The 27,746-nt window shown below is 31.3% G+C and overlaps 1 protein-coding gene across 2 annotated transcripts in view; it reads left to right on the top strand.

The window, feature by feature from the left end:
* Window positions 1-22,864, top strand: part of LOC148624524 (ubiquitin carboxyl-terminal hydrolase 9X-like) — a 59,335-nt gene extending 36,471 nt beyond the window's left edge. The window contains exons 32-58 of one of the 2 annotated variants that reach the window (XM_088567178.1): window positions 10-100; window positions 269-415; window positions 1,016-1,226; window positions 1,683-1,801; window positions 2,425-2,529; window positions 3,080-3,258; window positions 3,622-3,937; window positions 4,308-4,393; window positions 4,970-5,061; window positions 5,264-5,381; window positions 5,795-5,870; window positions 6,202-6,266; window positions 6,701-6,804; window positions 7,145-7,314; window positions 8,079-8,170; window positions 8,786-8,927; window positions 9,126-9,219; window positions 9,729-9,877; window positions 10,563-10,733; window positions 12,147-12,338; window positions 12,574-12,633; window positions 12,929-13,037; window positions 15,081-15,186; window positions 17,311-17,404; window positions 17,586-17,662; window positions 17,889-17,958; window positions 20,666-22,864. In XM_088567178.1, the coding sequence (XP_088423304.1) occupies window positions 10-100; window positions 269-415; window positions 1,016-1,226; window positions 1,683-1,801; window positions 2,425-2,529; window positions 3,080-3,258; window positions 3,622-3,937; window positions 4,308-4,393; window positions 4,970-5,061; window positions 5,264-5,381; window positions 5,795-5,870; window positions 6,202-6,266; window positions 6,701-6,804; window positions 7,145-7,314; window positions 8,079-8,170; window positions 8,786-8,927; window positions 9,126-9,219; window positions 9,729-9,877; window positions 10,563-10,733; window positions 12,147-12,338; window positions 12,574-12,633; window positions 12,929-13,037; window positions 15,081-15,186; window positions 17,311-17,404; window positions 17,586-17,662; window positions 17,889-17,958; window positions 20,666-20,989 (3,559 nt within the window). In that variant the 3' untranslated portion in view covers window positions 20,990-22,864. Of the gene's footprint in view, window positions 1-9; window positions 101-268; window positions 416-1,015; window positions 1,227-1,682; window positions 1,802-2,424; window positions 2,530-3,079; window positions 3,259-3,621; window positions 3,938-4,307; window positions 4,394-4,969; window positions 5,062-5,263; window positions 5,382-5,794; window positions 5,871-6,201; window positions 6,267-6,688; window positions 6,805-7,144; window positions 7,315-8,078; window positions 8,171-8,785; window positions 8,928-9,125; window positions 9,220-9,728; window positions 9,878-10,562; window positions 10,734-12,146; window positions 12,339-12,573; window positions 12,634-12,928; window positions 13,038-15,080; window positions 15,187-17,310; window positions 17,405-17,585; window positions 17,663-17,888; window positions 17,959-20,665 lie in introns of both variants that reach the window. The other variant, XM_088567177.1, reaches the window with a different exon arrangement.
* The last annotated feature ends 4,882 nt before the right edge of the window (window positions 22,865-27,746 follow it).

Here is a 27,746-nt window from a genome sequence, read left to right as displayed (position 1 = left end):
TGTTTTCAGATTGTTGAATTATGCATGTAGTACAGATATCAGATTACCAAATGCTGATAAATTGTTGCACAATGAAATTCTCTGGTTAAAGAAGTTAAGGGTGAGTGAAGTTAATTCTGATATTATTAATGAAAATTTTTATTATTCTTTTCTTTTTTAATTTTAAACTACTTAAAATAAACTGTCATGTTTAAATTGACATTAATCCCTGTGTTCCAGTTGACTGTACATTAAATATTATAATAGGTTACTTGATATCTGTTTTTAGGAACAAGTGATGAACACTGGAGAAGTAGGAGTAGAAGATGCTTTTCTTGAGGGACATCTTGGTATAACTAGAGAGTTGTTAGCATTCCAGTCACCTGAAAAGAGATACCATATTGGGTCTGAAAAAGGAGGGTCTAATCTCATTAAGGTAGTGTGTTACAAGCAAATTAAGGTTTAACTATCTATTCCAATTTATTGATGGCTGTTGTTGAATCATGCATATATTCGATTATTCTGTTGTCCCCTTTTACGAAAAGAAAATGAAAATACTGATGTATGTTATACATTTGTTATCAGGTCTTTCTTAAATTGAAAGTTTGAATGTTAACAATACCTTTGACATGTAGAAATTATCATAAGACAACTACTCAAAGTTTGTACAAGAGCTTTAGGTGATACACCAAAAAAAGGGTCCAAAATAAAAATTTTCACAAACTTTGTATGAGTGGCTGATTGATGCCAGTTGTAAACTTTTCATGGTGTTGAACATTTTCATTCTCGTTAGAAACCTACTAATCATTATTCAACCTCTGTTGTCAATCTACATTCTGCAAAACATTATGAAATTTTATGAGCAGACTATGCTCAAGATGTTTTATTAGTTGTATTATGCCATGAACTGACTCTTAGCATGGTCTGATAATATTAAAATTTATACCAAGAGGTTAAATGGTACTGACAACTGGCAACATGCTCAACACCAAAACAGGCCAATATGAAATAACATATTTATTAACATATATTACAGGAATTAATTGAAGACTTCTTGTTCCCTGCATCCAAGATAGTATTACAGAGTAGGAAAGTAAATGGAGAATTCCCAACAGATCAAGCTATTCCTGTGTGTTCAACACCCCCGACCATTACAGCTGCATTTGATTTACTTGTTGCACTGTGTACTCAATGTGTTCCTAATCTAAAATGTGTAGCACTCATGTTAATGGAAATGTTCTACAATAGTAAGTTACATATTGATGTGATATTATTGAAAATTTATTCTTTATTCTTCTGATCTTTTGGTAGGTATTTAACAGTCTCCGAGAACATATAATACTTAGTCTTGATACTTTAGATATCTTTTGATATGCTGTGCTAGATTCTGCAAAGTAGGTTGAATGACCAGCTGACAGAATAATTGTTTCTTATGATATTGGTCCTGAAAAAAGCATTTTATGTTCTAAACAGACTTTGGTTTCACTGACAAAAATGTAAGGACATGCTGTTTTATACATATGTGCATTGTATTAGATATCTTGAAAACATTTAAATTGAAAGGCTGTACTTAAATTCCAATTTATAAAAAATGTAAAGTAGTGTAGCGTACAAAAATTACTTTATAAGGGTATGTAATTGAACTTATTTCATAGCTTGAGTAGAAAACAGTAATCAATGCTTCTTAAATAATTCTTTTTCAGATGATCCATCCTTAACAGAATGGGAGTTTTTACCACCAGTTGGTCCACGTCCTCCCAAGGGTTTTGTAGGACTTAAGAATGCTGGTGCCACTTGTTACATGAATTCAGTCATTCAGCAGGTCAGTAAATTATATATATCTATAGCAGCTGTAAAAGAGTGATCTATGAAAATGAATTGTTTGTCTACTTTTCTAGCCAAATTATTTCAGGAATTTTTTAATTTGAATTTTGAGATTTGAATCCATTAGAATTAAATTATAAGGACTGTTTCTAATTTTTGGACTGGATGTACGAAATAACAGGATTTGCGGCAGTTTACACTTATAAACCTGGAGGCAGTTTTTATATAAAATAGTGTAAACTAAATCCAAGCCATGTTATTATGTATAACCTGTTCAAAAATTAGAAACAGTCCTCATAATTTAAGATCTAATGGATTCAAATCCATATATTAAGAATTATTTTATCAGAACATCATTTTGTTTGGGATTATTTGAATTGTGGGGTGAGGATCAATCGACATTAATAATATCACAGTACCAAAGCAAATGATACATAGTAACTTTGTGCTCAAAGATTACAAACCATTTAGAAAGCTTGTACAATTTAAGTTGAATTATATTGGTATGGTATGCATTAAGTGATTGATAGTGATCTAAATTGACTCCTGTTTGTACTTACTAATCATAAGAATTCATCATTACCATTAGCTTATTATTGGCTGTATTTGTTTTAATTTCAGTTATTTATGATTAATGACATAAGAAGTGATATACTGACAATAGAGGGTGCTGCTGATGAGGCATGTGTTGAAGAAGATTATGTAGACGAAAAAACTGAGAGTGAGGTAAAAGTTATATTTTTGAAATTTGTGTAATACTTAGTTGACATTGGAAGTCTTCTTATTTTGGATAAAATATCGTTTTGTTTAAACTTATGTAATAATTAACTTATTCTCATATTTGTTATGCTATATAGGGAAAAAATATTGAGATGTTTAGTTTATGTCAGTTATAGTTTAAAATGGTTTGAAAGTTTAAAAATTCAAAAAAAAAGTTTTAATTGATTTCCGTAGTACACAATGTTAGAAGATAGAAATGGTCCCGTCTGTTCATTCATTCTTTTGATTTCACATACCTGTAGCTTGTAAGTGCAACTCCTGTAATACCACCTAATAGATTTTGTTAAAATTTGATAGGAAGGATAGGCATTATATGCAGATGTACATGAAGAAGAGGCTCTGCTGAGTTAAAGTAACTAATGTTCGTTTTCCTTTTTTTTTCCTCACTCCTGAGTTTGTTAACCAAATCACTGTTTTTGATTGAAATGACCTATATTTTACAGTTGATCAAAATACCTCTGTGCAAGAGATTGTGATTTTATAAAATATATTTCAGACCAATGTTGATATGGGAGATGAAGAAAGAAAGGATGAAGAGAAACCCGTCAGCAGTAAAGAAGATGAAAGGAAAGAGTACAACATGGGAGTGTTGAAACAATTACAGTTAATATTTGGTCATTTGGCTTGTAGCAAGCTGCAATTTTATGTTCCTAGGGGATTTTGGAAACACTTCAAGTAAGTTATTTTCTATAAATGATTTTAATTCACTTTTGCTTCAATATAGGTCAGTGATGCTGCTCACTTTTACTGCTAGAAATGTTTAAGAAAATGTTAAGTAACTTTTAGATTAACCATATGAGAAGCATGAATTGACTAGTTTTCTAACTAAGTACATGTATTGAAAGATATAATTGAACTATAATTTAAGAAGGCAAAAACCTATTCATCTATTGAAATCTTAGTCCCCATCATCCAAAACTTCTTTTTTTCTGAGAGTTATTAAAAAAAAGGAATCATCACTGAATCGAAACATACTGTTTCTGATGTATAAAACATAATACAACGTTGTAAGTAAGCAACATTTTCCTTTGTTTTCAGGTTATGGGGTGAACCAGTGAATCTAAGGGAACAGCATGATGCCTTAGAGTTTTTCAATAGTTTAGTGGACAGTGCTGATGAGGCTTTAAAAGCCATTAGTCAGCCAACAATTTGTTCCAAGGTTCTAGGAGGGTCATTTGCTGACCAAAAAATATGCAAGGATTGTCCACATCGTTACCAAAGAGAGGAGTCTTTCACTGCATTGAACATTGATATTAGAAATCATCATAATTTATTAGAGTCTTTAGAACAATATGTTAAAGGAGACTTATTAGAAGGTGCTAATGCATATCACTGTGAAAAATGTAACAAAAAGGTAAATATGAAGAATCAATTGTTATAGAATAATAGAATGATATTCACTTATTGTTTGGGCTGAATTCTTATCATGAGAAGAATTACTGCAGCTTGGAATTCAGTGATTCCAATTTCAATACAAATCTAAGTAGGCTACTGAGTAATTTAAAAAGCTATCTAAGTAGAAATCTGCCCTGCATTATATCAATGTGTCCTACTTAATTACCACTGAACACCTGTCTGATCTTATGATCAATTTCCACCTGCTGTAAAGCATGAAAATGACCAAAAATATACAACAGATATTGTATTGTCTATGCTTATCTTTCATATTTGAATGTGAATTTGAAAATTGAAGCAAATTTCATGTTGTCATACTTTTTTTGTAGGTTGATACTGTTAAAAGATTATTAATCAAGAAATTACCACATGTGTTAGCGATACAATTAAAGAGGTTTGATTATGATTGGGAAAGGTGAGTTATTGTTGAATCATTGTACAGGATTTACATCGCATTAAACACTGCTTAAATCATTGTATAGATTTATAGGGTTCTAGATTCAAATTATTTGCCTTTCAAAAAAACTGAGGGCATAGAATCAAATTTTGTAGCATTCATTTTCCATCACTTTGCATCCCAAGGTTGCTACTGCATTGAAGCTTTGTTCTACCAATGATTAGTACACATCATGTGTTCCTATGTATACCCCACAAAAAATGTTATGGGTCACTTGGTTTTTTTCCTAATATTCAAAATTTGGATTTTCATCATTATGACAGTGATTTTAAATGTTATTGAACTCATTTTTTTAGTTTATTGTTGTAGTGATTAATTTTTAGAATTTTTTTGCATATATGCTGATAATAATAAAATAAAATTTTTTGAATTTTCTTTAATGGCCCTTAACTTTTTTTGTGGAGTATATTTTGGAAAATATAAGCTATATTATTTTTGCTGTTAGAACTTATTAGCCAGATAAGCATAAATGACTGTAGGAAAGAAATTACTTATAAATAGACCATGCTCGTTAAACCATCTTTCTGTTTCCAGAGAATGTGCAATAAAGTTCAATGATTACTTTGAATTCCCTCGAGAATTTGACATGGATCCATACACAGTGCAAGGAATGGCTAAAATTGAAGGTAATTTATATCCTTATAATGAATATGTGAAATAAAACTATATCTTTTGGAAGTGCTAATTAAATTACTAGTATTATCAAATTTGTATATTTATACCTTTAGTACATAGAAAAACTCATATTGAACAGCAAACTTTATTGATATGGGTTAATGGAGTGAAATTAATGGAAAATAATATGAGAATACTTTCCTCTATGTACAGGTGAAATAATTGACATTGATGACTCCAAGCCACAGAGTACAAAGTACAAATTGATAGGAGTTGTTGTACACAGTGGTCAAGCCAGTGGTGGTCACTACTATTCATACATTCTACACAGGTATTGTATAATCTTATTAAGGTATACAAGTGTATTGTGTGTCATTGATATCAATTATACCTTGTATCATTTATATGAAAACATCAATAATAGAATGCCATTGTTTATTTTAAAAACTTAGGAAACAAGTTTTGATTCAGATTAAGATTTTATAATTTTGATTTTGGAATTGTCTCAAGTACTTAATTGTTACAGTATTTGGCCTGTCAGTGACTTCTTGCATACAATAAAATTATGAAAATAAATAAAAAGGAGAGTGAATAATGTACTGATAATTGTTCAGGTTTTTTTGTATACAAAATTGAAATTTCATATTTTTTATTTGAAACTAGCACAAGACTTACAGGCTTTAATAAGAGAGTTTAAGAAAAAAATCAATGGCTAAGCTTCCCTGTTTTTTTTTTCTTTGAAAGGGGTGAAGACAACAATGCTAAGTGGTACAAGTTTGATGATGGTGATGTGTCCGAATGTAAGATGGATGATGATGAGGTAAGATTAATGTTCATAAGTCACAATAATCCATTTTTGATAAGGAGCATAATAATAAAATTATGCGATGGCGTTGAGTCAGTAAACTTATACATGTATCATTTTGTTTAACTTTTGAATAATCTACTTTGAGTACAGCTCACATGAATGATAACTTATGGAGAAATTCAATGACAAAAAAATCCTTCAAAACTAGACAGTTTTTTCTTTCAGTTCATTTGTAGATGTACATCTATGTAGAAAAAAAATGAAAATAAAAACTGCTTTTGTAATTTCTTATTTTAGCATGTTTTCATCATGATGGCAATTTTTGTTTACATTTTGTGTACAGGAGCTAAAGAACCAATGTTTTGGTGGAGAATACTTAGGAGAAGTGTTTGATCACATGCTGAAAAGGTGAGAGCAAGGTTCCATCATTAAAATGACGTGGTTTAAAAGGAATATGTTTTATTAAGTTAATAATATTTTTTTTTATTTTCCTCCAACTCAAAGAGTGGATAGCGTAATGGAATCACCTTGTCTGTTCAACCTTTGTCATGACAATCTAGTCTGCCACTGGAAACATTGATTTCAATATTGTATGTGGTTTTATATAGATGTGACATAGTAAGAGATTTTGGTAGCTGTCCGATATCTATTTCCTGTTTCGTTGGATTGTTGTACAAACAGGGGTATACCTAGCATGATAATGCATGGAACTTGATGTTTTTTGTTGATATTTGTGTTTATTCAGTTTTGATTTTTATTATGTCAGATCCTTTATACTTGGTTCATGCATATCTGTATGGAGCAAGTAATGGTTTTACATGTCTTATTAGAATGGCCTATAGAAAGCAGAAGAGATGGTGGAATGCATACATCCTGTTCTATGAGAGAGTAGATGAAGTGGACAATGAGAAAAAAATATATAAAACTCTTCAGGATTTAACTATTGGTAAGTTATGTATGGTTTCTTTTTATTATTTTAAAGTTATATGATAATATTACCAGATGAAAACCTTGTTTTTTTGTTTGTTTTTTTTTTTTTGGTAAAAGCAGTTTATGGAATGCATTTTTTTACACTTGGAGTACATGTTCAAATGCAAACAAGATAGAGAAGTGCTTATTTGTTTTGCTTACTGCAATAGCCATATGGAAGTTTTCATTGAAGTGACAGTATTGATTGTATGTTTTTAACTTGAGGAAACAAAGCAGAAAAAATTTAGATTTATTATGAAGCAAATGTTTTGTAACCAGGTACTATGAAATGACATACTTATTTTTTCTATTGTTAGTAAATAAACCTTACCAAGTGACAATGCCAACTGTGATAGAAAAATGTGTACGGAAGCGTAACATCATGTTTATGCATGAGAAAAGTCAGTTCTGTGTGGAGTATTTCCAATTCATGAAGAAACTGCTTAACTGTAATCCAATCTACTCACATTGTCCCCAAGACAAGCTGGTAAGGAGTAGTCTATAATGCCATTGTGTGTAAAGTGTAGTTAAATAGATCTTTTAAGATTCTAACTGTGACACAATGTGAGATCCATCTGTAACAAATCAGTGTACTAGGATTTTAGAAATTTTAGGTTTCCACAGGAAAACTCCATATAAAGATTAACTTTCCCACATTTAAAGTCTGCTTTCAAAACTTAACAAATTCTGAAAACATTTGAGTTTTCTACTTGCCAAAGGGAAAGTAGAATATAATATACAACCTTCCCACACACAGATGTCAGGAAAGTGGAATCTTAGAACACTGCATTTACTTAGTGGACTTTCTGAAACCAGTAATCAAATTTTTGCTAATATATTTTATAGGATGGTATACATGTAACATCATTTATGTCAGATAATCTGTCATTTTGATTAAACAATTTGTACAGTAGAAATAATCAGTCTGCAGGGTGGAAAGTCATAACCAGATAGTGTCTTTATTTTTTCTTCCAAACCATCACTTCTTTTGATTTATGAATTTAAATAAAAATTCAGCAGTGGGAAGTGTATAGTTAAGTGTAATAATCTTGCTTTACTGGATTTAATGATTGACTATCTTGCAAAAAATAGTGATGTTATCTACACAATAAATGAATGTTATAAAAGAGAGAAGAAAAACCTGTTTCCATCAATTTTTAATTACAAAAATTTCTTTAAAAAAATATGCAGTGTTGTTGTAAATCATTGATAGTATTTTTCTTGTGTTTGTATGATTTTTTCCCTTTTTAGTCAAATGATGCAGAGGTACTTGCCATGATCAGCACTGAGCTGGCCTCCAAGTTCCTATTCAACGTAGGATTTAGAACTAAAAAGAATATAAGGTTTGTATTGTGTACAAATTTTAACGTAATCTTTCTCTTCATATTTACTTTATATGACTTGAACCTTTTAAGAATTAAGGGCCAGAAACAAGCATTTTCCTGATAATTACTAGAGTAAAAGTTAATGGATATCTAAAATTGAAGCACAATTTGCCATGCCACAAAAGAATGGGAGGGATTGTTTATTGTGATTGGGGCTTGAACTGTTAGGGTATTTGTAGCCACAAGCATTTTACTGATGTCTGGACAAAGTGAATGGATCTCCATATAATTATACTACAAAGTTTCGTACCACAAAACGGAGGGTTTGTTGGATTTAAGGGCTATGGGCCTTAATTTTTAAGAAATATCGGCCAAGAAGAAGTAAGAAAAAAGCATTTTCTTTAACTAAGTACAAATTTATTGTTAATTCTGTCTAATTGCAAATTTGAAATTCTTTGGTGACTTTCATTCTGGTCCAAATCTTATGAAAGGTACCAGGTTTACAGTTAACAGTTTATTTGATTGAAACATGTATATTGCATGGGTAATGAGAAACTTTATTGTTGCTGTGCTGATATAACTTTTTATCAGTCCTTGCCACTGAAATATGACTATATTAGTTACATATTTCAGGGGGCCAGCAAGTGAATGGTATGAGACTCTCAGTAGTCATCTGAGGCCTAGTAAGAAAGTTCGCAGCTGGTTTGCCACAAATGTTTTGTTTGCCCATCCAAACAGATTTGCTGAATATCTACTAGAATGTCCTACCTCAGAGGTAAATTCATCCAAACTTGTAGTAACCAAATTTTGATTCTGCTAATGTTATTAATATTTTAAGTTTATGAATTTTCTTAATTCCTTAGCTTTTATTAAAATTCCATTATCTTTGTTATCATGACAATATCAGTTTTCATTTTTCTTTTCCAAAAATTGTTCATTGGTTAGTACATGACATATTGTTGTTTATTTACAGGTCAGAAGTGCTTTTAGTAAAATCATTGTGAGCTTAGCTCATTTCTCAGTTAGAGATGGTCCTAGTCCCCCACCATTAGTTCAGGGTCTGATTGGTAAGTATTGTCAGATCATGAACAAGTAACATAGAAACAGTGTGTAATTAACTAGATTTAGGTTGTTTCAGAAAGTATAGTTCGGTGAATTGGAATAAAAAACTTAATATTCGTGTTGTTGTGCAAAACAAACATGAGATCATTCTGTAGAAGCAGAACAAATTGTGAATTACAAATTTCTACTGAGAAGGGATTTTTTACTATTTCATGCCAAACAAATATTTGAGGTCAAACTGAAATTGAATTGTTGTAGATTACGAACACTGCTTGTTTGTTTTTTTTTTTCATTGTTTAAAAGGGATTTGGGAACACAATATGAAATATGAATTGTTCAGAAATTGATACTTTTATGACATTTAAGAGGCTTTTAGAATAGGCCTGTCATGTTGTTAGAATCATTGAAAATAGCTGTCAGAGTACTTCTCATGTTGACCAAGCTGGTAAAGGTACAGGTAAAATAAGTAAATAATGAAAATAGAAATACAATTTATGCTGATGTGTTGTTACAGGTCAGTCAGCAGACCCAAATACAACATTAAGTGACCATCTGCTTCTGGCCGTATTACAGTTGTTAAAGAAGGAAGTATCAGAACATGGACGACATTTACAACAGTACTTCCACCTTTTCCTTATGTATGCTAGTCTAGGAGCTGAGGAGGTAACCAGCTTTGTCTCATATATATATCAATTTTATTTAGATTTTAATGTGTTAATGGACTAAGTGAGCTTATGTTGTTACTTAGCATACATTGAGTGTGTCTTCTTGTCTGTCATTACTATGTCTTTGAAGTTTAAAATTTCATAGAATTGTTGACCAGAACACCCTCTACAAACAATCCACTGTTTCCACAATCCAGCAAGCAGCTGTTGCCATTCAGTTGCCATAGCAACATTGTGGAGATACAATTTTGGTCTATATTTCTGCTTTTACTTAGCTGATGGTAACAACTTTACAGAAATGGGGGAATCGGGTAACCTTTACATATAACTTACTTTTTTGCAGTTGATTAAAAAAAATTACTACCATATGAAACTACTTGGGCTTTACAATCCTCTGAAAAATCAAATGTACGGTCAAGTACTCTGGTGAGTAATTGGGGCTCCCTGCAATCTCTTGTTTTAAAGAAAGCAGAAGAAGGATGGAAAAAAACAAAGATTGAGTTAAGATTTTCCAGTCAAAATGCTGTTTGGTTTTTCTATTTACTAACAAGAAGAGAATCCTTAGGTTGTTCATATCTCAAATGTGTTAGATATTCTATGGTAATGAATCTGTATATTTAAGGTTATATATCCTATGGTGATGAATCAGTTTATTTAAGGTTTATGAATATATTGCTTTGCAGAAACTGCAATTGCTGAAATTGAATGTTCCTGCATTGTTTATGCTGGTAGCATTAGATGAAGGACCAGGTCCACCCATCAAGTACCAGTATGCAGAATTGAATAGACTATACTCAGTAGTGTCCATATTAGTCAGATGCTGTGATGTATCATCCCGATGTCTTTCTTACTCTGTAAGTTTACCATAAGTAGAGTGTGTCTCCAGCCATTTGGAGAGGTGAGAATAAGTCCTCGCTTTACTCACTGTTTACATTCACTGAAATATATTGAGGTCAACTTTCACTAGTTTTAGATTGTGTTGATGATTGTATTTGCTGACATATGCACTAAGATCAAAAAAAAATTTTTTTTTGTGCAAAAATTCCATTATCTAACCAGACAAAGTTTGGAACTGGGATTTTAATCTACTGTATGTACCTACACATCATTTATAAACACAATGTCTCATTCCAAATATTTAAGTGCTCAATAAATTCAATATGCAATATTTAAACAATGTCAATTTCCTCTAATTTTGTGCAGCTATAGCCTTCCTTACCATATGATATCATTAGGTTAAAATGAAGGTGGTAAAAGTGACCAAAAAGTTAAGTTACAATAAAATTTGGAATTTGAGTTTTAAAACAGGGTTTCTCAAAAATATGTACTTTTAATTTATCATTGACTAGTTTTGGTGTAAACAAGTTGTGTTACAGACGGGCTCTGTGATAAGTCAATATCAAAATAAAACTTACAAAGCACAGGAAAGAATTCAGGGACAGAAAATTGAGTATGCTGATGGATTTCATTAAAATGAAGAACAATTTTTTTTTTTTTACATTTGTCTTCTATTTTCATAAAACAATTACATTACCTTTTAAAAAAAAATTAAAAATAAATTGATTTATGTTTTTTCACTATGAATTCCCTTTAAAATTATGCTGTGATTTAAAAAAATTCAATAATTATGGAGGGTGATGAATGGTCTACAGAAAAAAGAAGACAACAAATTATGCTTTTAGTTGAATTTTCTCAGTTGTTTAATAAGCTCTTTAGCATATTTTCAACAAAAACCTTCATAGCTTTGATTTTCCTGCAAATTATCTCCCTTTACTTATCTACTTCCTGCTGAGAATAAAAACAAAACCCGCAATGTTTATAAATTCTTTAATCATTTACAGGAATTGTTTGCATTCATTCTAATTAAATGTGCTCTGATTTTATCATCTCTAGCCAGTGTTTTCTTGTTTCCCAAACTACCAAAACTGTTAAACATGATTTTATTGAAGTGGTTTATACAGCCATGCTTGAGCAATATAACTTTGCTTTGTCAAGCTGTTGAATGAACAAAACTTAAAGCAGGCATTGTCAGTAACTTTATTTTAAAAAGTAGATGTTACAATTTTGCACATTAAAATAATAATTGAAAAACTGGAATACCAATTTTATTTTTTTTCCTCCTAGCTGGAAAAATGGGTCGGCTGTTCCGTAAACAATGACAGTGATATTAAAACAACTGTGGCCTAATGAATTTGTCAATGTATTTAATTTTACACATTACAACTTTAATGTATTCTATATCTATTATATCCATATCCCTTTATCAGGAATCCCCAACTAAGTCTAATCCATATAGTGATGGACCTCCAAAGCCTAATCCATATGGTGACCCCTCACTGCAGACTCCTTTGATGCCAATTCAACCCCAAGTGATAGAGCCATTGTATGGTAGAACTAGCTATGTTAAGAAGCTGATAGAGGATTGCAACAGTTCTGATGACACTGCAAAGTTACTGAAGGTATGATGTTCATCATTGTTTTGATTAGTAATATATAATTCATATTTTCTCTGTTTCATATCAGTTTCAAGGTACGAAAGTCTTAGAACTTAAAAAAAACACTGAGAGCATTGATCATGAAAAATACTCCAGTTGGTAAGCTTCTTGGAAGCTACTCTTTATTACTTTATAGGAAGAACATTTGGAAACTATATTTAAATTAATCAGTGTTAACATAATTTCTTTCTTTTAACAGTTCTGCAGTTGGGAAAACCCCCATTTTTCCTCCACTGTCCTTGGAGAGTTACTGTGGCAGGTCAGTGTATCGATTAAATTTAGATCAGGACAAGTTTGTACTGCTCAGAAACTATTTGATTTATCCCCATGTATCTCAAAGATGCTACTGATTTTAAATCAAAATACTGAAATTTGTTTATAGGAGCAATTTGATATTTTTTCGACATAAACTCATAAAAGATTAATCTTTTAGTTGTTAAAATTTCAATCATTAATAATTAACAAAACTAATTGATGAAATACATTTTTTTCTTCAATTTAAATGTAGTTATTTTCTATTCTTTGAAATTCTTTATTATTTCTACCATTTACAGGTTGCCTATTCTTACACCTATGAACTTCGTCCATATCTTGATCTCCTGTTACAAATGTTGCTATTGGAAGATACTTGGCAAAATCACAGAATACACAATGCTTTGAAAGGTAAGGAGTGTTCCCCTTGTACTGTTTAATTCTGTATTATTCTCCTTTTTAGCTCACCTGGCCAAAGGCCATGTGAGCTACTAGTATTGCCATCACTTGGCGTCATCCATCGTCATTAACAACTTTTCAAAACTCTTCTCCTCTGACACTACTTGGCCAATTGGAACCAAACTTGGTATGAATGTTCTTTGAGTTATCCTGCATAGAAGTGATTTGGGGTTTTTTGATCTCTCGAAAAACATGACTGCTGTTACTAAAAATAGAACATAGAGGTCTGAGGGCCATTTTTTTTCGCAAATATTTAAAATACCGTTGACTTTAGCAAATTTATGGCATGGTTAATATTGTTATATTGTTCAGCATCATGGGACGGACCTATGCTGTAATTTCCAAAACGATTCATCTACTGATGTAGTTACGGCCCCTGAAACATTTTTCTTTTTTGGCATTTTTCATTTTTCTCAAAAACCATTGCACAGAATTCAATGAAAGTTGGCATATTTGTTCCTTAGGGTATCCCACCCAAAATAATCATTGGGTTCTTTTGATTTGTGAAAAAAAAAAACCATGTCTACCATTACTAAATGTAGAACATGGAGGTCAGAAGGCAGTTTCTTGCAAATAACTCAAAAAATGTTGCCTTTAGGGAAACTTTTGTAGAGGGAGGTAGTAGTATTGAAATTTTCAAAACAATTCGTCAACTGATGTAAGTTACGGCCCCTGAAACAGTTTTTTTTTTTTTTTTTCTGTGCAACTGTAGAAACTTTTTCTCTAAAACCATTGTACAGAGTTCAGTGAAAGTTGGCATATTTGCTTCTTTGGGTATCCCACACAAAATGAATGTTTGGGTCTTTGATTCCTGGAAAAACATGACTGCCATTACTGAATAAAGAAGATAGGGATCAAAAGGCAGTTTTTGCCAACAACTCAAAAACCGTTACCTGTAGCTAAATTCTGGCGGGTTAATATTGTTCAGCATCATGAGATGGACCTATGCTGAAATTTTCAAAACCATTCTTCAACTGATGTAGGAGTTACAGCCCCTGAAACAGGTTTTTTTTTTTTTCACATACACAACTTTGAAAATCTTCTCTAATTCCATTAAAGATCTTTTAATGTAAATAAGCATACTAGTTCTTTTGTGTATTGTGCTCAAAATGATTGTTGTGATTTATAATCCGTGAATAGATATGACTGCCCATACTAAAAATGGAACATAGGGGTCAGAAGACAGTTTTTTGAAAATAATTCAAAAATTGTTGCCTTTAGCAAAATTCTGGTTCATGTCATGAAAATGCTATTAAAAGCATTTCCTGCATTTGACAATTTAGTTGATTTTAACTTAGCCTGTCTCATTCCTGAAGTATTTCAAATAAGCAAATGGTTAACCAGGTGAGTGATTCAAGCTCTCTTGAGCTTCTAGTACACATATATCTCCAAAGCCAATAGGTTTAGCCAAATTCTTTCAATTGCTGCAATGATCCTTATGATTAGTCCTACCAAATTCTTCTTGAGTCAAAATTGTGGGACAACTTCTTGTTAAATTGCCTTTGAAAGGCATAACTCAACCAGGTAGTGATTCAGGCTCCTGGGAGCCTCTTTTTTTTCTCAATTCTCAGTTTTTCAACAATTTATTGGTCTTTAGTTACTATTTTTGATTGTATGATTTACAAATGTGAAGTAAATATCCTATATGAAAATATATTTTTAAAAAGTGTCATAATATCCTTTGTATGCAGGCTAATAGAACAAAATCATAGGTAACTCAGAAAATATTTGGCTCCGTGGTAGTTATGCTAAAGGGGATAGTCTTAAACACATTGGAAATCAACAGGTGATTGATTTATTTGATAGAAAGTTTCAGTCTCCCAGTCATTTAATTAAGGGAAGCCCAAAATTTATTACCTGAACATTGTCATGGTATACTCTGTAAGGTTCTAGTTCTTTAGAAACATTAATATTTTAGTATAATGTGATTTTTTTTTAACATGTAATGTGTGAATGGATTCTATATATAACATGCACATACTTGATTTGTTTTAGGGATTGATGAGAAAGATGGTCTGTTTGACACAATTCAGAGGGCCAAGAATCATTACCAAAAAAGAGCATATCAATGTATTAAAATGATGGTTTCATTATTTTCTGTGTAAGTTTGGGATCCCATTACTAAACAACTTTTAAGACTTTTTAGTACTTCTCACAGTAGTGGTCATTGCATTCATCAGAACATGACTACTAACAAGAAATGTCAACATGATGTATGAATGGCTTCATGCATACAAATTTGTGCTTGTGCCTGTAGGTGGAATTATCAAAAGATATATATACCATATTTTTTGGACTAAAAGTCAATATATTTTTAGCAAAATGTCAGTCTCGACTTATCATCCTCTTTGACTTATATAAGGTTTTTCAAGAAAAGTTCATCTGCAAGTGATTTCATTAGAATTGATTACATTACATTAATTGTTTTCATTCATAATATGGGGTAAAATCTATAACGTGTCTTAGGGAAAAAAAAAAAAAAAACTGTCAATGCAAATCAAACTGGTGATAGAACTAAAAAAATAATTGATCAGTAGCACTTTCCATTTATGAACAAATACAACAATGTTATATTAAGTAATCCCTAAGTGCTATTCTTCAAAACCACTAAAATATTAAAAAAAAACTCTTGAAGATATGTTTACAAAATCTTTAATCGGGTTGTGCATTCCACATTTATCGGTCCTTTAATATGCATACCTGTGTACGGTATATCGTAATACTTTTGCATGTGGTGCAAATAATTATTAACTAAAGTATTATTTAATTGGCTAATTGCAACCAGATTTGTAGGTAGCAATTTTTATTGTAATTTAGAATACCAGATTATATTGTTTATTAATTACCAGTCTTAATTATGACCGGTTGTCCAGACTAATTTCACACCTGGGTGCCTATTGGTATCAGAGCAATTAACACGGAATTAAATAAAACTGTTAAAACTTATTTACAAATGATGCTTTATAACCATATTTTCCAGACTGTAAGTTAGTGTGGAGTATTAGTTGAATAGCCTAATTTTTACCAAATTGACAAAAAAATATAGATAAGTGGAATTTGGCAGATAAGTTGAGAGTCAGACGTGTGCATTTATATTGTACTTCGTAGGTGTCAGCGGAGATCTGAGTTGAGCGGTTGGTTTTTAACAGCATATTATTCCAGTGATGTTATTTTGTATTGTATAGTATTTCTGCATTAAATTTATATTTGTGTTTTCGTTAAAGTGTACTTTGTCCGTGAGTTAAATTATTTGTATGGAATGGTGTATCAATGGCTCTTAAGCCTTGGATCATCAGGTATACTGATTGTCAAGCAGGGACACCCATGTTCGTTTGTTAAATTGGTCATAAAATTATGAGCAGTAATTAATAAACAATATTACTTGGTATTACAAAATACAATAAAAAATAATTGTTACCTGTAAATTTGATTGCAATTAGCCATTTAGATAAAACCTTAACTGATCATAATATGAGCCACGTGCAAATGTCTTGCGACATACCCTAAATGGGTATAGATTTGCAATTAAAGGACTGATAACTCCGGAACGCTCGATAATGTTGTTCCAGTGAAGAAAGAGTTTTGTTTGTTAACGTATCTTCTAGAGTTTTTTATATATTTTATATATTTTAACGGTTTCAAAGTTTCAAAAGTTTTTATTAACATTGTTGTATTCATTCATACAGGATAGCGGCTCTGATCAATAATCTTTGAGTTTGATTGCCAGTTTAACTCTTCGAGTGACGGCTTTTGTTGATTGCAGTTTACCCGAAATTTTTAATTAAAGCAATCAAAAGTGAACTAAACAAATCTAATGAATGCATTGTAGGTGAATGTTATTCTTGAAAAATCCTTATATAAGTCTAAGTAGACGATAAGTCGAGGCAGACACTTTGCTAAAAAAAAATATCGACTTATAGTCTGGAAAATACGGTACTAAAAAACTTAATGATATCATTTAAAGTTACTTTGCGTGAATAATATGATTTGAAAAACTTCCGCAGACACATACTGTTTACATCAATGATCTAAGATGCACATCTGACCCTTGACTTATCTGTGTTTTTTTTTCATTGATTTTAGTCAAAATTTGGAAATTTGACTTATAGATAAAAAATTACGCTACATGTGTGTCCATTGATGTCAACATAAGGAACTATAAACAAGGAACTCTGAAAGTAGCACAAAAGAAATAGAAAATTGAAAGGAATCATTTAAATTTCAGTTGTCGACCAGCAAAGGAAATGCTACAAAGTAATGGTGATTTGAAGAGGAAGTGGACATGGGCTGTAGAATGGCTAAATGATGAACTAGAAAGGGTAGGTGATTTACAGGTATTTCAGTAATTTTGTTATGTTGATTTATTTGTTGTTCACCATTTCCTGGGAAAAAAAAAATTAGTGAATATGTTTTTTACAAAGCCAGATGAAAGGGAATGTTTTCATTTCATTCAGTTCCTATTACATACACGTTTTTTCAATACATCACTTTTTATTTCAGAGACCTTATCCTGGAAATGCTCAGTATACATACAACAACTGGTCACCACCTGCACAGTCAAATGAAACTTCAAATGGGTATCTTCATATTACATAAAGATTTTCATTTATTTCCTAAATACCTCTGATATTATGACTGTAGGCTTTCTTAGAGAAGTTATAATTTTTGTCTGATCTTAAATCATTTTACAGATTGTAGTATAGATGGAATTTAAAGATTATTATTAAATTAGAAATTGGCTGTAGTTTGAAAATCACTTTCTTGCAAAATCAGTGTTTTAATGAGTTCATCATTTATTTTCAGATACTTTTTGGAAAGATCCAATAGTGCCAAGATAACACTGAACAAAGCGTACGATTTGCTGCCAGAAGAGGTATATAATTTTTTTTACAATTTCTATCACCCTTTTTATTTTAAGTCAGATATAGAGATCCAATATGCCTTGCTGTAAATAATTTGTTATCTAAAGAGATCACTCCAAATTGATTTTTAATTATACCCCACGCAACAAAGTTGCAAAGGGTATAATGTTTTTGACCCATCCGTCCATCATCAGTTTTCCTGACTTTTTTTTCTAAACGCTTGCAGATATTGACATGATTTTGGTTTATAGGTTCACCATGATAAGTTACAGGTCAAGTTCAACTTTTGTTCCGCTCCGATGAATAAAGAAATTATGGGCCTTGAACTTAGCAAAATTCACAAAAATAAGAGTTTTCCGTAGTTTTTTCTAAACACTTGCAGATATTGACATGATTTTTGGTATATAAATCCACCATGATAAGTTACAGGTCAAGTGTACGTTTTGTTCCGCTAGGATGATATTTACTTTGGATTAACTAAAACTCAAAGAAATCACAGTCTGGAGTTTGAAACTACCATTCTGAATAATAGAATTTAGTAAGAAGATAAAGGTCAAAAGCCTAGAAAACACTCTTATTCCTTTTTTTATCGGGATCCTTCTACATGTATTTCTCTTGCAAACAAATTTACTTGAGTATCGAACATGGGGACGCGTGGGGTATGTGAGCATGCTCACTAAGGTTCTTTAATTTTTAAGATATTATACGGGTACATTAAAGAAGATTAATGATTTTGTAGCCTGGGCGTAAGGTTGTGCTATTATAATAACTATGTACTTATTGTAGCTGTAGATTGTAACCAAATTTAGCCACATGCATCCCTGAGGAATCTGCTTGAAATGTGGATCAGGCATAAAAAAAATGACCACTATTGCTTTTTTTTTAGCTCACCTGGCCTTTGGCGTTCATCATCGTTCATTAAAAATTACACAAAACTCTTCTGAAACGACTTGACTAATTAGAACCAAACTTGGTATGAATGTTCCTTGGGGCATCCTGCATAAAACTGATGTGGGGATTTTCGATTCATTGAAAAACATGGCCACCATTACTAAAAATAGAACATAGGGGTCAGACAGTAGTTTTTCTCATAAATCTCCAAAACTGTTAGGTTTAGCCAAATATTTTCAACAGCTGAAATGATCCTTATTATTAGGACTACAAAAGTCTTCAGAGATAAAAGTTGTCAGATGAATCCCTGTAAGAGTTATTGCCCTTGAAAGGGAAAAATGACTTTTTTTTTTTACAGTTTCCCGTCAATATCTTGAAAACTATGATAGATTAAAAGAAACTTTCAATTGTTGAAATAATCCTTATGATAAGTCCTACCAAAGACTTATTGAGTCAAAATTGTTATACAACTACTTGTTAAATTTATTTCCTTTGAAAGAAAAAATTCAACCGGGTGAGTGGTTGAGGCTCCTGGGAGCCTCTTGTTTAGACATAGGGTATAGTTATCAATTACAACTTGATCTTCAAAACTACAGCCAGTATAGGAGATACAGAAAAAAATACATGAACAACCTTCCTAAAGCTTCTCCACTTTAAACTTTTAAGTGTCAAATATGTAATTGCCCTTGTTTGTCTAAAGATATGAGGTTTTTTTTTTTTGCTTTTATCTTGAAAACCATAATACATGGAAGAAACTTTCAATTAATGAAGTTTTGTTTATGAAGCTCAAAAATGGCATTTTTATACATTTCCAAAACAATAGTGGTCTTACAATGATATTGTGCTGTTGATGTCAGTTCTTGACATGTTGTGTCTCTACAGTAACTTGAGAATAGATCTTTATAAATTTGTATCTCAAAATGCTAAACCATAAAAGGAGGTCTGGGATTGATCTGTGTCAACTACGAGTTGAAATCCAAATTCAGATCTTCATCAACATTTACTAGTGTTTCCTTACTTGCCCCATCTGTTCAGGATTGAACCTCTGCATGGTACCAAGCTGCATCCTGCAAAGCATTTTATTGTATATTGCTCTTGGAAGGACAAAAAATAGGTTATATGTTGATTTGACTTCAATCTTGAACACATTATAGATAGGAAGATACTGTCAACAGCAGTTAATTAATGAAAAATGCTTATGACAAGGCTTACAAAAATGTTTCTTACCTTTTGAGAAAACACATTTTGGTCTATATCTTTGCTAATTTTAAACCAATGGTAACAAAACTTGGCTTAAATGATAAAAAGGACAAAAATGACTTCAACATATGGTTCCCTTTGGTTCCACTTGAGTTAACAAGTTGGCTATACAATGTTTTCAGATTTTGGTTGTTTTCATTTTAATGATCAATTTTGAAATTCATAGATTTGTTGATCTGAATACCCTTAACAAAAGATGTGTACTGCCTCAGGTGGCAATAGGATGTGACAAATCAAGTTTACATATCAACACTTGTGAAACACATTTTGGCTTACATCTCTTCTAATACTGAGACAATAGTTACCAAGCTTCACATAACTGATTTAACATTCACATTTAATATTAGATGCTTATTCATTCAAAAAACTTTAATGGAGAGGTCAGGTAAGTCCTGCACTAACTTGTAATAAAAGATCTTGTCTACAGTGCAGTACCAAGGTGAGCAATTAGGCCTCTCTGTGGCCTTTTGTTTCTGTTAAAAAGAATTTTACTAATTAGTAGCAAGTGACTCAAATAGGAATCAGTTTGTGTCCAATGAAATGCATTATTTTGTTATAACATTGTAGGAACCAGAAGATTCAGAGTTAACAGATGAACATGAAAGTCCTCACCCTGATGATCAAGTTCCTGGTTATTCCCAACAAGGAGTTACTTCCCCTCAACAAGGAGATAAAGAAAAACAGCCTGCCCAACAAAATCAAGAGGCTCCTCCTAAACCTCATGTTCAAAACAATCAGGTCAATACCTCCCAGCCACAGCAACCTATTCCACCAAGCAACCAGATTAACAACCAGTTGAATAACCAACAACAACAACAGCAACAACAACCAGATACTGGTGAAGAGGAAAACTCAAGTAACAGCAATAACAGGAGTTCTCCTACTGAATAAAATTTATAATATAGTCTTTAACAATCTGGTTAAACTGTGATTCTTTTCAAGTTGAATAACAACTTGTTTTATAAGTTGCATGTAATTCTGACACAAGTATTTTACTGTTCAATTTTATTGGTATTAGATGTTTGTTTGTTAGTAGAAAAGAAGTTTTCCAATCAACTTCTGATGTATAGAAATTACTGAAATCAGACTCTAGTCTTGAATGAAGGTTGAATATTCTGCCTGTTCCATTTTTACACTCTCTTACATGTATCATGAGGTAATTATACATGTATATATAAGATTTAAATGATATAGCTACTAAAAATTACTTCCAGTGAGTGGTTAAACAAACAGTATTGTTCTTATTCCATTTTATTTTGTTAACTTAAACCCCAGTTTTTGCCTGAGATCAAAAGGTAAATAAGTTGGTGTTGCATAAAACAAGATATATATTTAATATTTACAGCGATATTATAACTACATATTGAGGTAATAATTTACTAAGTTCTACTATTAAGTGTAAGGAAAGTAAATGGCATTTTTTATGCTGTTTTCTGATTTGATACAATGTTAAAGAGCTGTGTACTTGTTTAAAATTACTCTAAACCTATCATATTGTGATTGTGTTTTGTTTCAATGAAGAGAAAGCTGTACATAAATGTAAATATTTCCAAGAAAAGTGTGATATATGTGAAGCTATTTGTAAACATTGTACAGAGCAATGGATGTACTTTTTTTTTAAGTTAATTTTGTTTGTAAATATTCACTACATTTAGTTTGTCATCATGTCAGTGTTTTTATCTGACTTTGTAATTGTTTTAACTTATTATCTGTTGTTACGTTCAATAGTATCTGCTTAGAATCTGACTCATTTCACCTCTTTCTAATATTTTATTTTCTCTCTTCTCATTATTTATTGATTTCTAAATAAAGTGCTAACAGGAAGGACCAATTTGTATTTTATGCTTGGCTTGTTATAGCTTCTGATAGGAGTCCCAGCTTTCTGTTCAAGCATGCTTTTTTTCTCTCCTGATATTAGTTAATATTTTCATATTACTGGGTTCTTCTCATTTTTGTTCACAAAAGTTCTTAAATTATTTGTTAAATATATATTAACACATTATTTTTGAAAAGGCCCAACTTAAGTTTGAAAAAAAAAAGAAATAAATAAGAAGTTTTCCTTTAATTTGTAAGGTTTTCACTTGTCCACTAGAAATCATTTCAAGTATGATTAAAAAAGGCGTATTGGTGTTTGTTAAGTTAAAATTGATATGCATGACCTGCATGGTTTGTAGTAGGGGTGCTTGTGTTATTTTTTTTGGTTTGTACCTCGTGCATACATTGAATGCTAGTTTGTGATAAAATGTGTTGACAATAGTTTTATATTTTAAGGTGTCATTCGATGAATATAATTAAGATAGATCAAAGTAGTTCTTTTTTGTTTTATACACATGGAATAGTTTTTTTTTTCTTTTGGAACATACGTATGTATACATACAAGCATCTCAAAATTCTAAATATTTGGAAAAAGTTTTATCAGGATCAGTTGCATAAAACTGTGCATGAAGCAACAGTGCTTTTCAAGTTATTTTAAATTTGTTTATCAGCATCAAAGTTTGAAATGTGAAGATTTTGTTAGGTTTGTGATTGTTTTGAATCAGAACAGAATGTTGATGGATGTTTGGATGTATACATGATTAGTGCTTTTATTGTGCAAGCATTTGCTTTCTGTTTTATTACATGATGTGATATTTTATACAAGTCAGTTGTGGCACAATTAATACAATGTTGGTTCGTTTGTTACAAAATAAAATGTTTGGTGTTGTTCCGGCAGTGGGAACTCATCAAGTTAAAAATGCTTGTATTATTAAATTTTCAGAAAGTAAATATGTTTTTTTTTTCTTAGTGAGTGTGTGTGTGTGTGTGTGTGAAGTCTGGTTAATTGATTCACTTTGGAAAGTTGATAATTGATAAGTATTGACATTTCTCTTCCACAATAAGAGGTTACTTAATTTGGACTACTGAAGCATTATTATTTTATATTAGTGTTCGTGAGAGAGTTTTTTATCTGTTAGTTGAAGCCATCTGGAACTCCCTCAGTTTAGTTGTTCAGTTCCTAAGACTTAAAAAACTTTGCTGATGCATAACATGCTATTGTTGTCGTTGTCAAAATATCCTTGATTTTTGTGCAATAACTCCAGTCCATGAAATGCTATCTTAACAAAATTTTACCACAAAAGAATATTGGGATTTTAGTGATTTTGCCCCCAACTTTCCTCAAATGAGGGGCCAAGAACAAGCTGATAGTATAAATTGTTTACTGCAGGACCAATTAGGATCAGGTTTTATTTAAGGTGTACAAGTATATGCACTGTGTTAAAACCAACTTAATGCTCCAAGCTACTATTCTCAAATATTGGAGTCAATGGACAGAAAAATGAGGTAAACATAATTTTATGAATTGATGAAACATTTTATTTATGTTGATCATGTTTTTATAGACCAGTCAAAGATGGGACATATTATGGTATACTGTTGTCTGTCTGTCGTCAACATTTAGGACAATAATTCTAAAACACTTTTAACAACTTTTAGAACTTTGGTGAATTGTTCATACCTATTGACGTAAGCTCCCTCTCGATTTTTATAAATTTCAGATTTATTGTTTATGTGTTATGAATTTTTATACTTAAAAAAAGGGGGATTTATAAGTTTTCACACAATAACTAAAAAAAACTTTCAATTGCTTTATGAAATTTTGGTGAATTGTTCATATCTGTTGAAGTAAGCTCCCTTCTGATTTGTATAAATGTATATAGCTTAATAAATATAAAAGGTACTAGGTAACCTTGTCAGAAAAGTGTGTTTTGAACAAGATAGAAATGTATGGGTAAAAAAAAAATCAAGACAACAAACTTGATTAAACTTGAAGTAGCCTTGATAGTGCCAAATATTTTGTGCACTTTCTATTTGCTTTTCATTGGGGAGAGGGTATTTGACAGGCACACAGTATTCCTAGTATAAATATACTATTCCTAGTATAAATATATAAATTCATTAAAAACAAAAGGACAAGTTAAAAGGGCAATGGGTGTATTATGCACTTAAAGTGGAGCTTTTTATTTTTTTATTTATTTTTTTTTTTTGCTATCTCAAGCTACAAATATAGGTTTTCTGTTTTATTGTTACATTTGTAAACTCTACAATCATTCATGAAAATTATATTTCATAAAAATATAGCAAAAAAGTGCATATTTATGGTAAAATCTTTATTTTTACAAATTCATTTGGTAAGTATTGCTTTTAGAGCATTAAGAGATTGTTGTATGATCCAAATATTCAGAATAAAACATCTGAATACACCATTATTAAAATACTAGGCACCAGGCTTCTAAATCACACTACACAACTTTATTACCTTATTAATGAATAACACATCCCCATATCTGAATGGGGAAAGAATTAATGCAGTCATTGGCCTAATTTGTCAATTAACTTCTATTTTGTAATACTTCAACATTAAAAAAACAAACAAAATGGTACCAAACAATTGTGTACAAACATGCACTAAGCTCTTAACTACAAACCATAGGTTTGTATTGATGTTTACAGGTAAGAAACAAAATTTATATGCGACATTCATGCTGCTCATCTGTGAATGTATATATTGAATAACAAAACTGGAATTCACGTTTATCCTTAAATTTGCATGAAGAGAATGATTTTCCTTTGGACTCTCAAATGAATTGCAAGTATTTTTTATGATTCCGAGAAATGGAAAAATACCAAAACATTAAAGGCTTTGGCTGGCTTATGTTGCTACATGATTGAAGTCATCACTACAGAAGTTTTATGGTCGTCATCATGAACTCGTGGATTGTTACAGTGTATCCATCTGCACCATGAAAATTGATTTGTTCAACGTGACAGAGTTTTCCTTTCCTCTTTTGTGTACCCCGAACCTGACTTTTTATGAGCAACTTAGTGGGTGTTTCTAGAAAAGCAGAGGTCGCTTACCCTACCGGTGCACCGGAGTCAAGTTTACTTTAGTTACTTTGTTTGTATTATTTTGGTTATGTTACTGTTCTTTGTTGTATTTGTCTTTGTCCCTGGATTACATTCTTTTGATTTCTGCTAGAATTTGGTTCCTTTGATTACTCTTATACTTGTTTTATAAGAAAATTTTGGAGGGAAATAACTGTCAGCGTAGGATAAGATTTGAGAACATAGTGTTTTATTGTAATGCACTATGAATTTAATAATATCGGCAATTGTTGCTACAATATTACTTCTTATTTCCTTTATATTGGTTCTAATATTGTTGATGAGGGCTAACTCCTTGAAACACATGAACAGCTTACCAAAATATGCAATATTGATATGATGTATTTTTGTGTAATTTAATGTAATTTTTAATAAAAACATTTTTAAACCAACAGAATAAGAAGTATCAATAAATCAGACTATAAAACCTCAAATATATGTTAATAGTAAATTATACAACTGCAAGTTTGTTTCTAAGGTAGATATTGAATTGTTAATTAAAATAAGTTGACCTTAGCCTCTGACCTTGTTGAACTGGAATACCAGTTTTGCCAATTGAGCTCATCTATTGAAATTGTAACATTTGTGATTAATGTCTGTGGTCATTATATAGACACCTTCATTTATGCTGTTAAAAAGTTTACAGCTTCAAAGGAAAAAGCTTAACAGCTCCTGATAATTTTTGGAATGAAAGTTGAATTACTTTGACTCAATGATGAATGGTTAATGCTGCTTCACCTAAGTATAACTTTTATTGGGTTTTTTTATCTTTCAGGATCAAAATACCTTATTTCGCCAGTCTATCACAGGAACTTTCTATTTCTGAACACTACACAAAACTATAGTCCAAAGATTTGCTTTTATATCATTCAATACCTCTGTAATAACCAGCAAATAATATGAAAAATGCAAATGCATGATCACAGTTATATTTTACATCATGTAATCTTTGAAATGTTCATGCTACAATGTTCACAAGAATCAAAAACATCTAGTGCTAAGGGCACTTTGACTACTAATGAACATATTCATACTAAAAAGTACTTATAACAAAATATATGCACGTGTTCCTTACATTTTCATGACATGATGCATTCATTTGGTTGTAGCGCAGTACATATTTCTGTACAACCTGTTATTTGATGTCAGCGTTTCTAAAAATTCTTTGAAGTGCCAAATCTCAGTGTGAATGTAGGTATTTTTTCCTCACATGGACAAAAGGTCCAAGAGAGCTTATGTCGTCACTTGATGAAAACACCCTGATGGATTTTACTGAACCTTGTTAAGAATGATGTAAGCAATACCCTCAACAAACTAGCCACTTTGGGTACTGATCTTACAAGATGGCCACCTGTGGCTGTCTTAAGTTTCTGTTAGGCCTATTTTCAAATATCAACCCAGAAACCAGAGGTACTAAGAATATAGGATAAATAGGTTTATTTATCTCATTTCCATCTGCATGTTTTATGGCTTGGGTGGCTCTTCAGATGGCTGTAGCTGCTCAAAGTTGCAATTGAAAATGTATTGGAAACACATTTTTACATTATCTTTCCTTTTGCCTTAGTAAGGTTTGGAAGTCTTGATAGGAATAATAAGTAGGGACTTGTTAAAATAATTCACTTTTTGTTTCTGTTGCAAGTGATGTGAATATTATATTATTTCAAATTTTCCAGGTGACAGTGCTGTTCAATTTTTTTTGTTGGTCAAAACTGGAAAAAAATTATTGAAGCATTTGATTTCAACAAAAATTGAATTTTTGGGATTCTTTATTATGCAAATCTGGACCCCATTTTCAAATTCGTTCACTAATGTTAAAATTATCTTCAAAAGACTTCAACAAAAACTGACTTCTTGGGTTTTTGTACACACATCCCATCGATAGTGTATACCGATGTCAAAAGTCAAAAGTGCTGCCCCTAATTTTTATGACACTTTTTGGTAAATTGTTTGATTGCTTTCAATTTTTACAGATTTCTAGTTTTTATACAACGCAAAAAAAATTGTGATCATATATTGGTATGGTGCTGTCGTCACCCATCTTTGTTTTCATGCGATACCTTGAGAATGAGTTGGTTGATCTTTACAAAATTTTATAACAGGTTCAAAACCACAAAAGGAAGGTTGGTATTGATTTTGGGGGTAATGGCCCAACTGTATTAGAATTATGGGCCAAAAAGGTATCTAAAACAAGCTTTTCAATGAATTCAACTATATAATTTCAATAAAAGTATAGGAATGTCTAAGATATTGTTCAACAACATTCTTTACCACAATGGTCAGATGGACAATAACTTGATTATCAGTGAATGATTTTTTTTTTACATTGTATTACAAGGCGCCATACAACAAAAGGAAGACTGGGATTGATTTTTGGAGATTTGACTTGAAACAAGAATAAGGGGTCAGAAACAAGTTTTTTTCTCATTCCTTGACAGCAGCTGATCAATTTCTGGTCTGAATTTGAACAATTTTTTTATTAGATTCCTTGTAAAAATCCTTGTCTGCATTTTTCAATCAGATTTCAGATACCATATCTTTTCGAATTATAAAAGGCCAAAAGGGATTTTGAAAAAAAATTCTTGATTTTTACATTACTTTGTGTTAATAATAAATCACAATCAAAATTCAGAGCTGTTTCAAGCTTGAATTTTGTGTTCATATTTTCCCCATCTGTTCAGGGTTCAACTTCTGTGGGTGTATCTTGCTGTACTTTGCCATTCATGTT

The sequence above is a fragment of the Perna viridis genome, chromosome 2, assembly GCF_037379345.1.
Source record: "Perna viridis isolate PV_CMFRI_1.1 ecotype Kerala chromosome 2, ASM3737934v1, whole genome shotgun sequence".
NCBI classification, from domain to species: Eukaryota; Metazoa; Mollusca; class Bivalvia; order Mytilida; family Mytilidae; genus Perna; species Perna viridis.
This window is presented reverse-complemented; position numbering and strand designations above follow the sequence as displayed.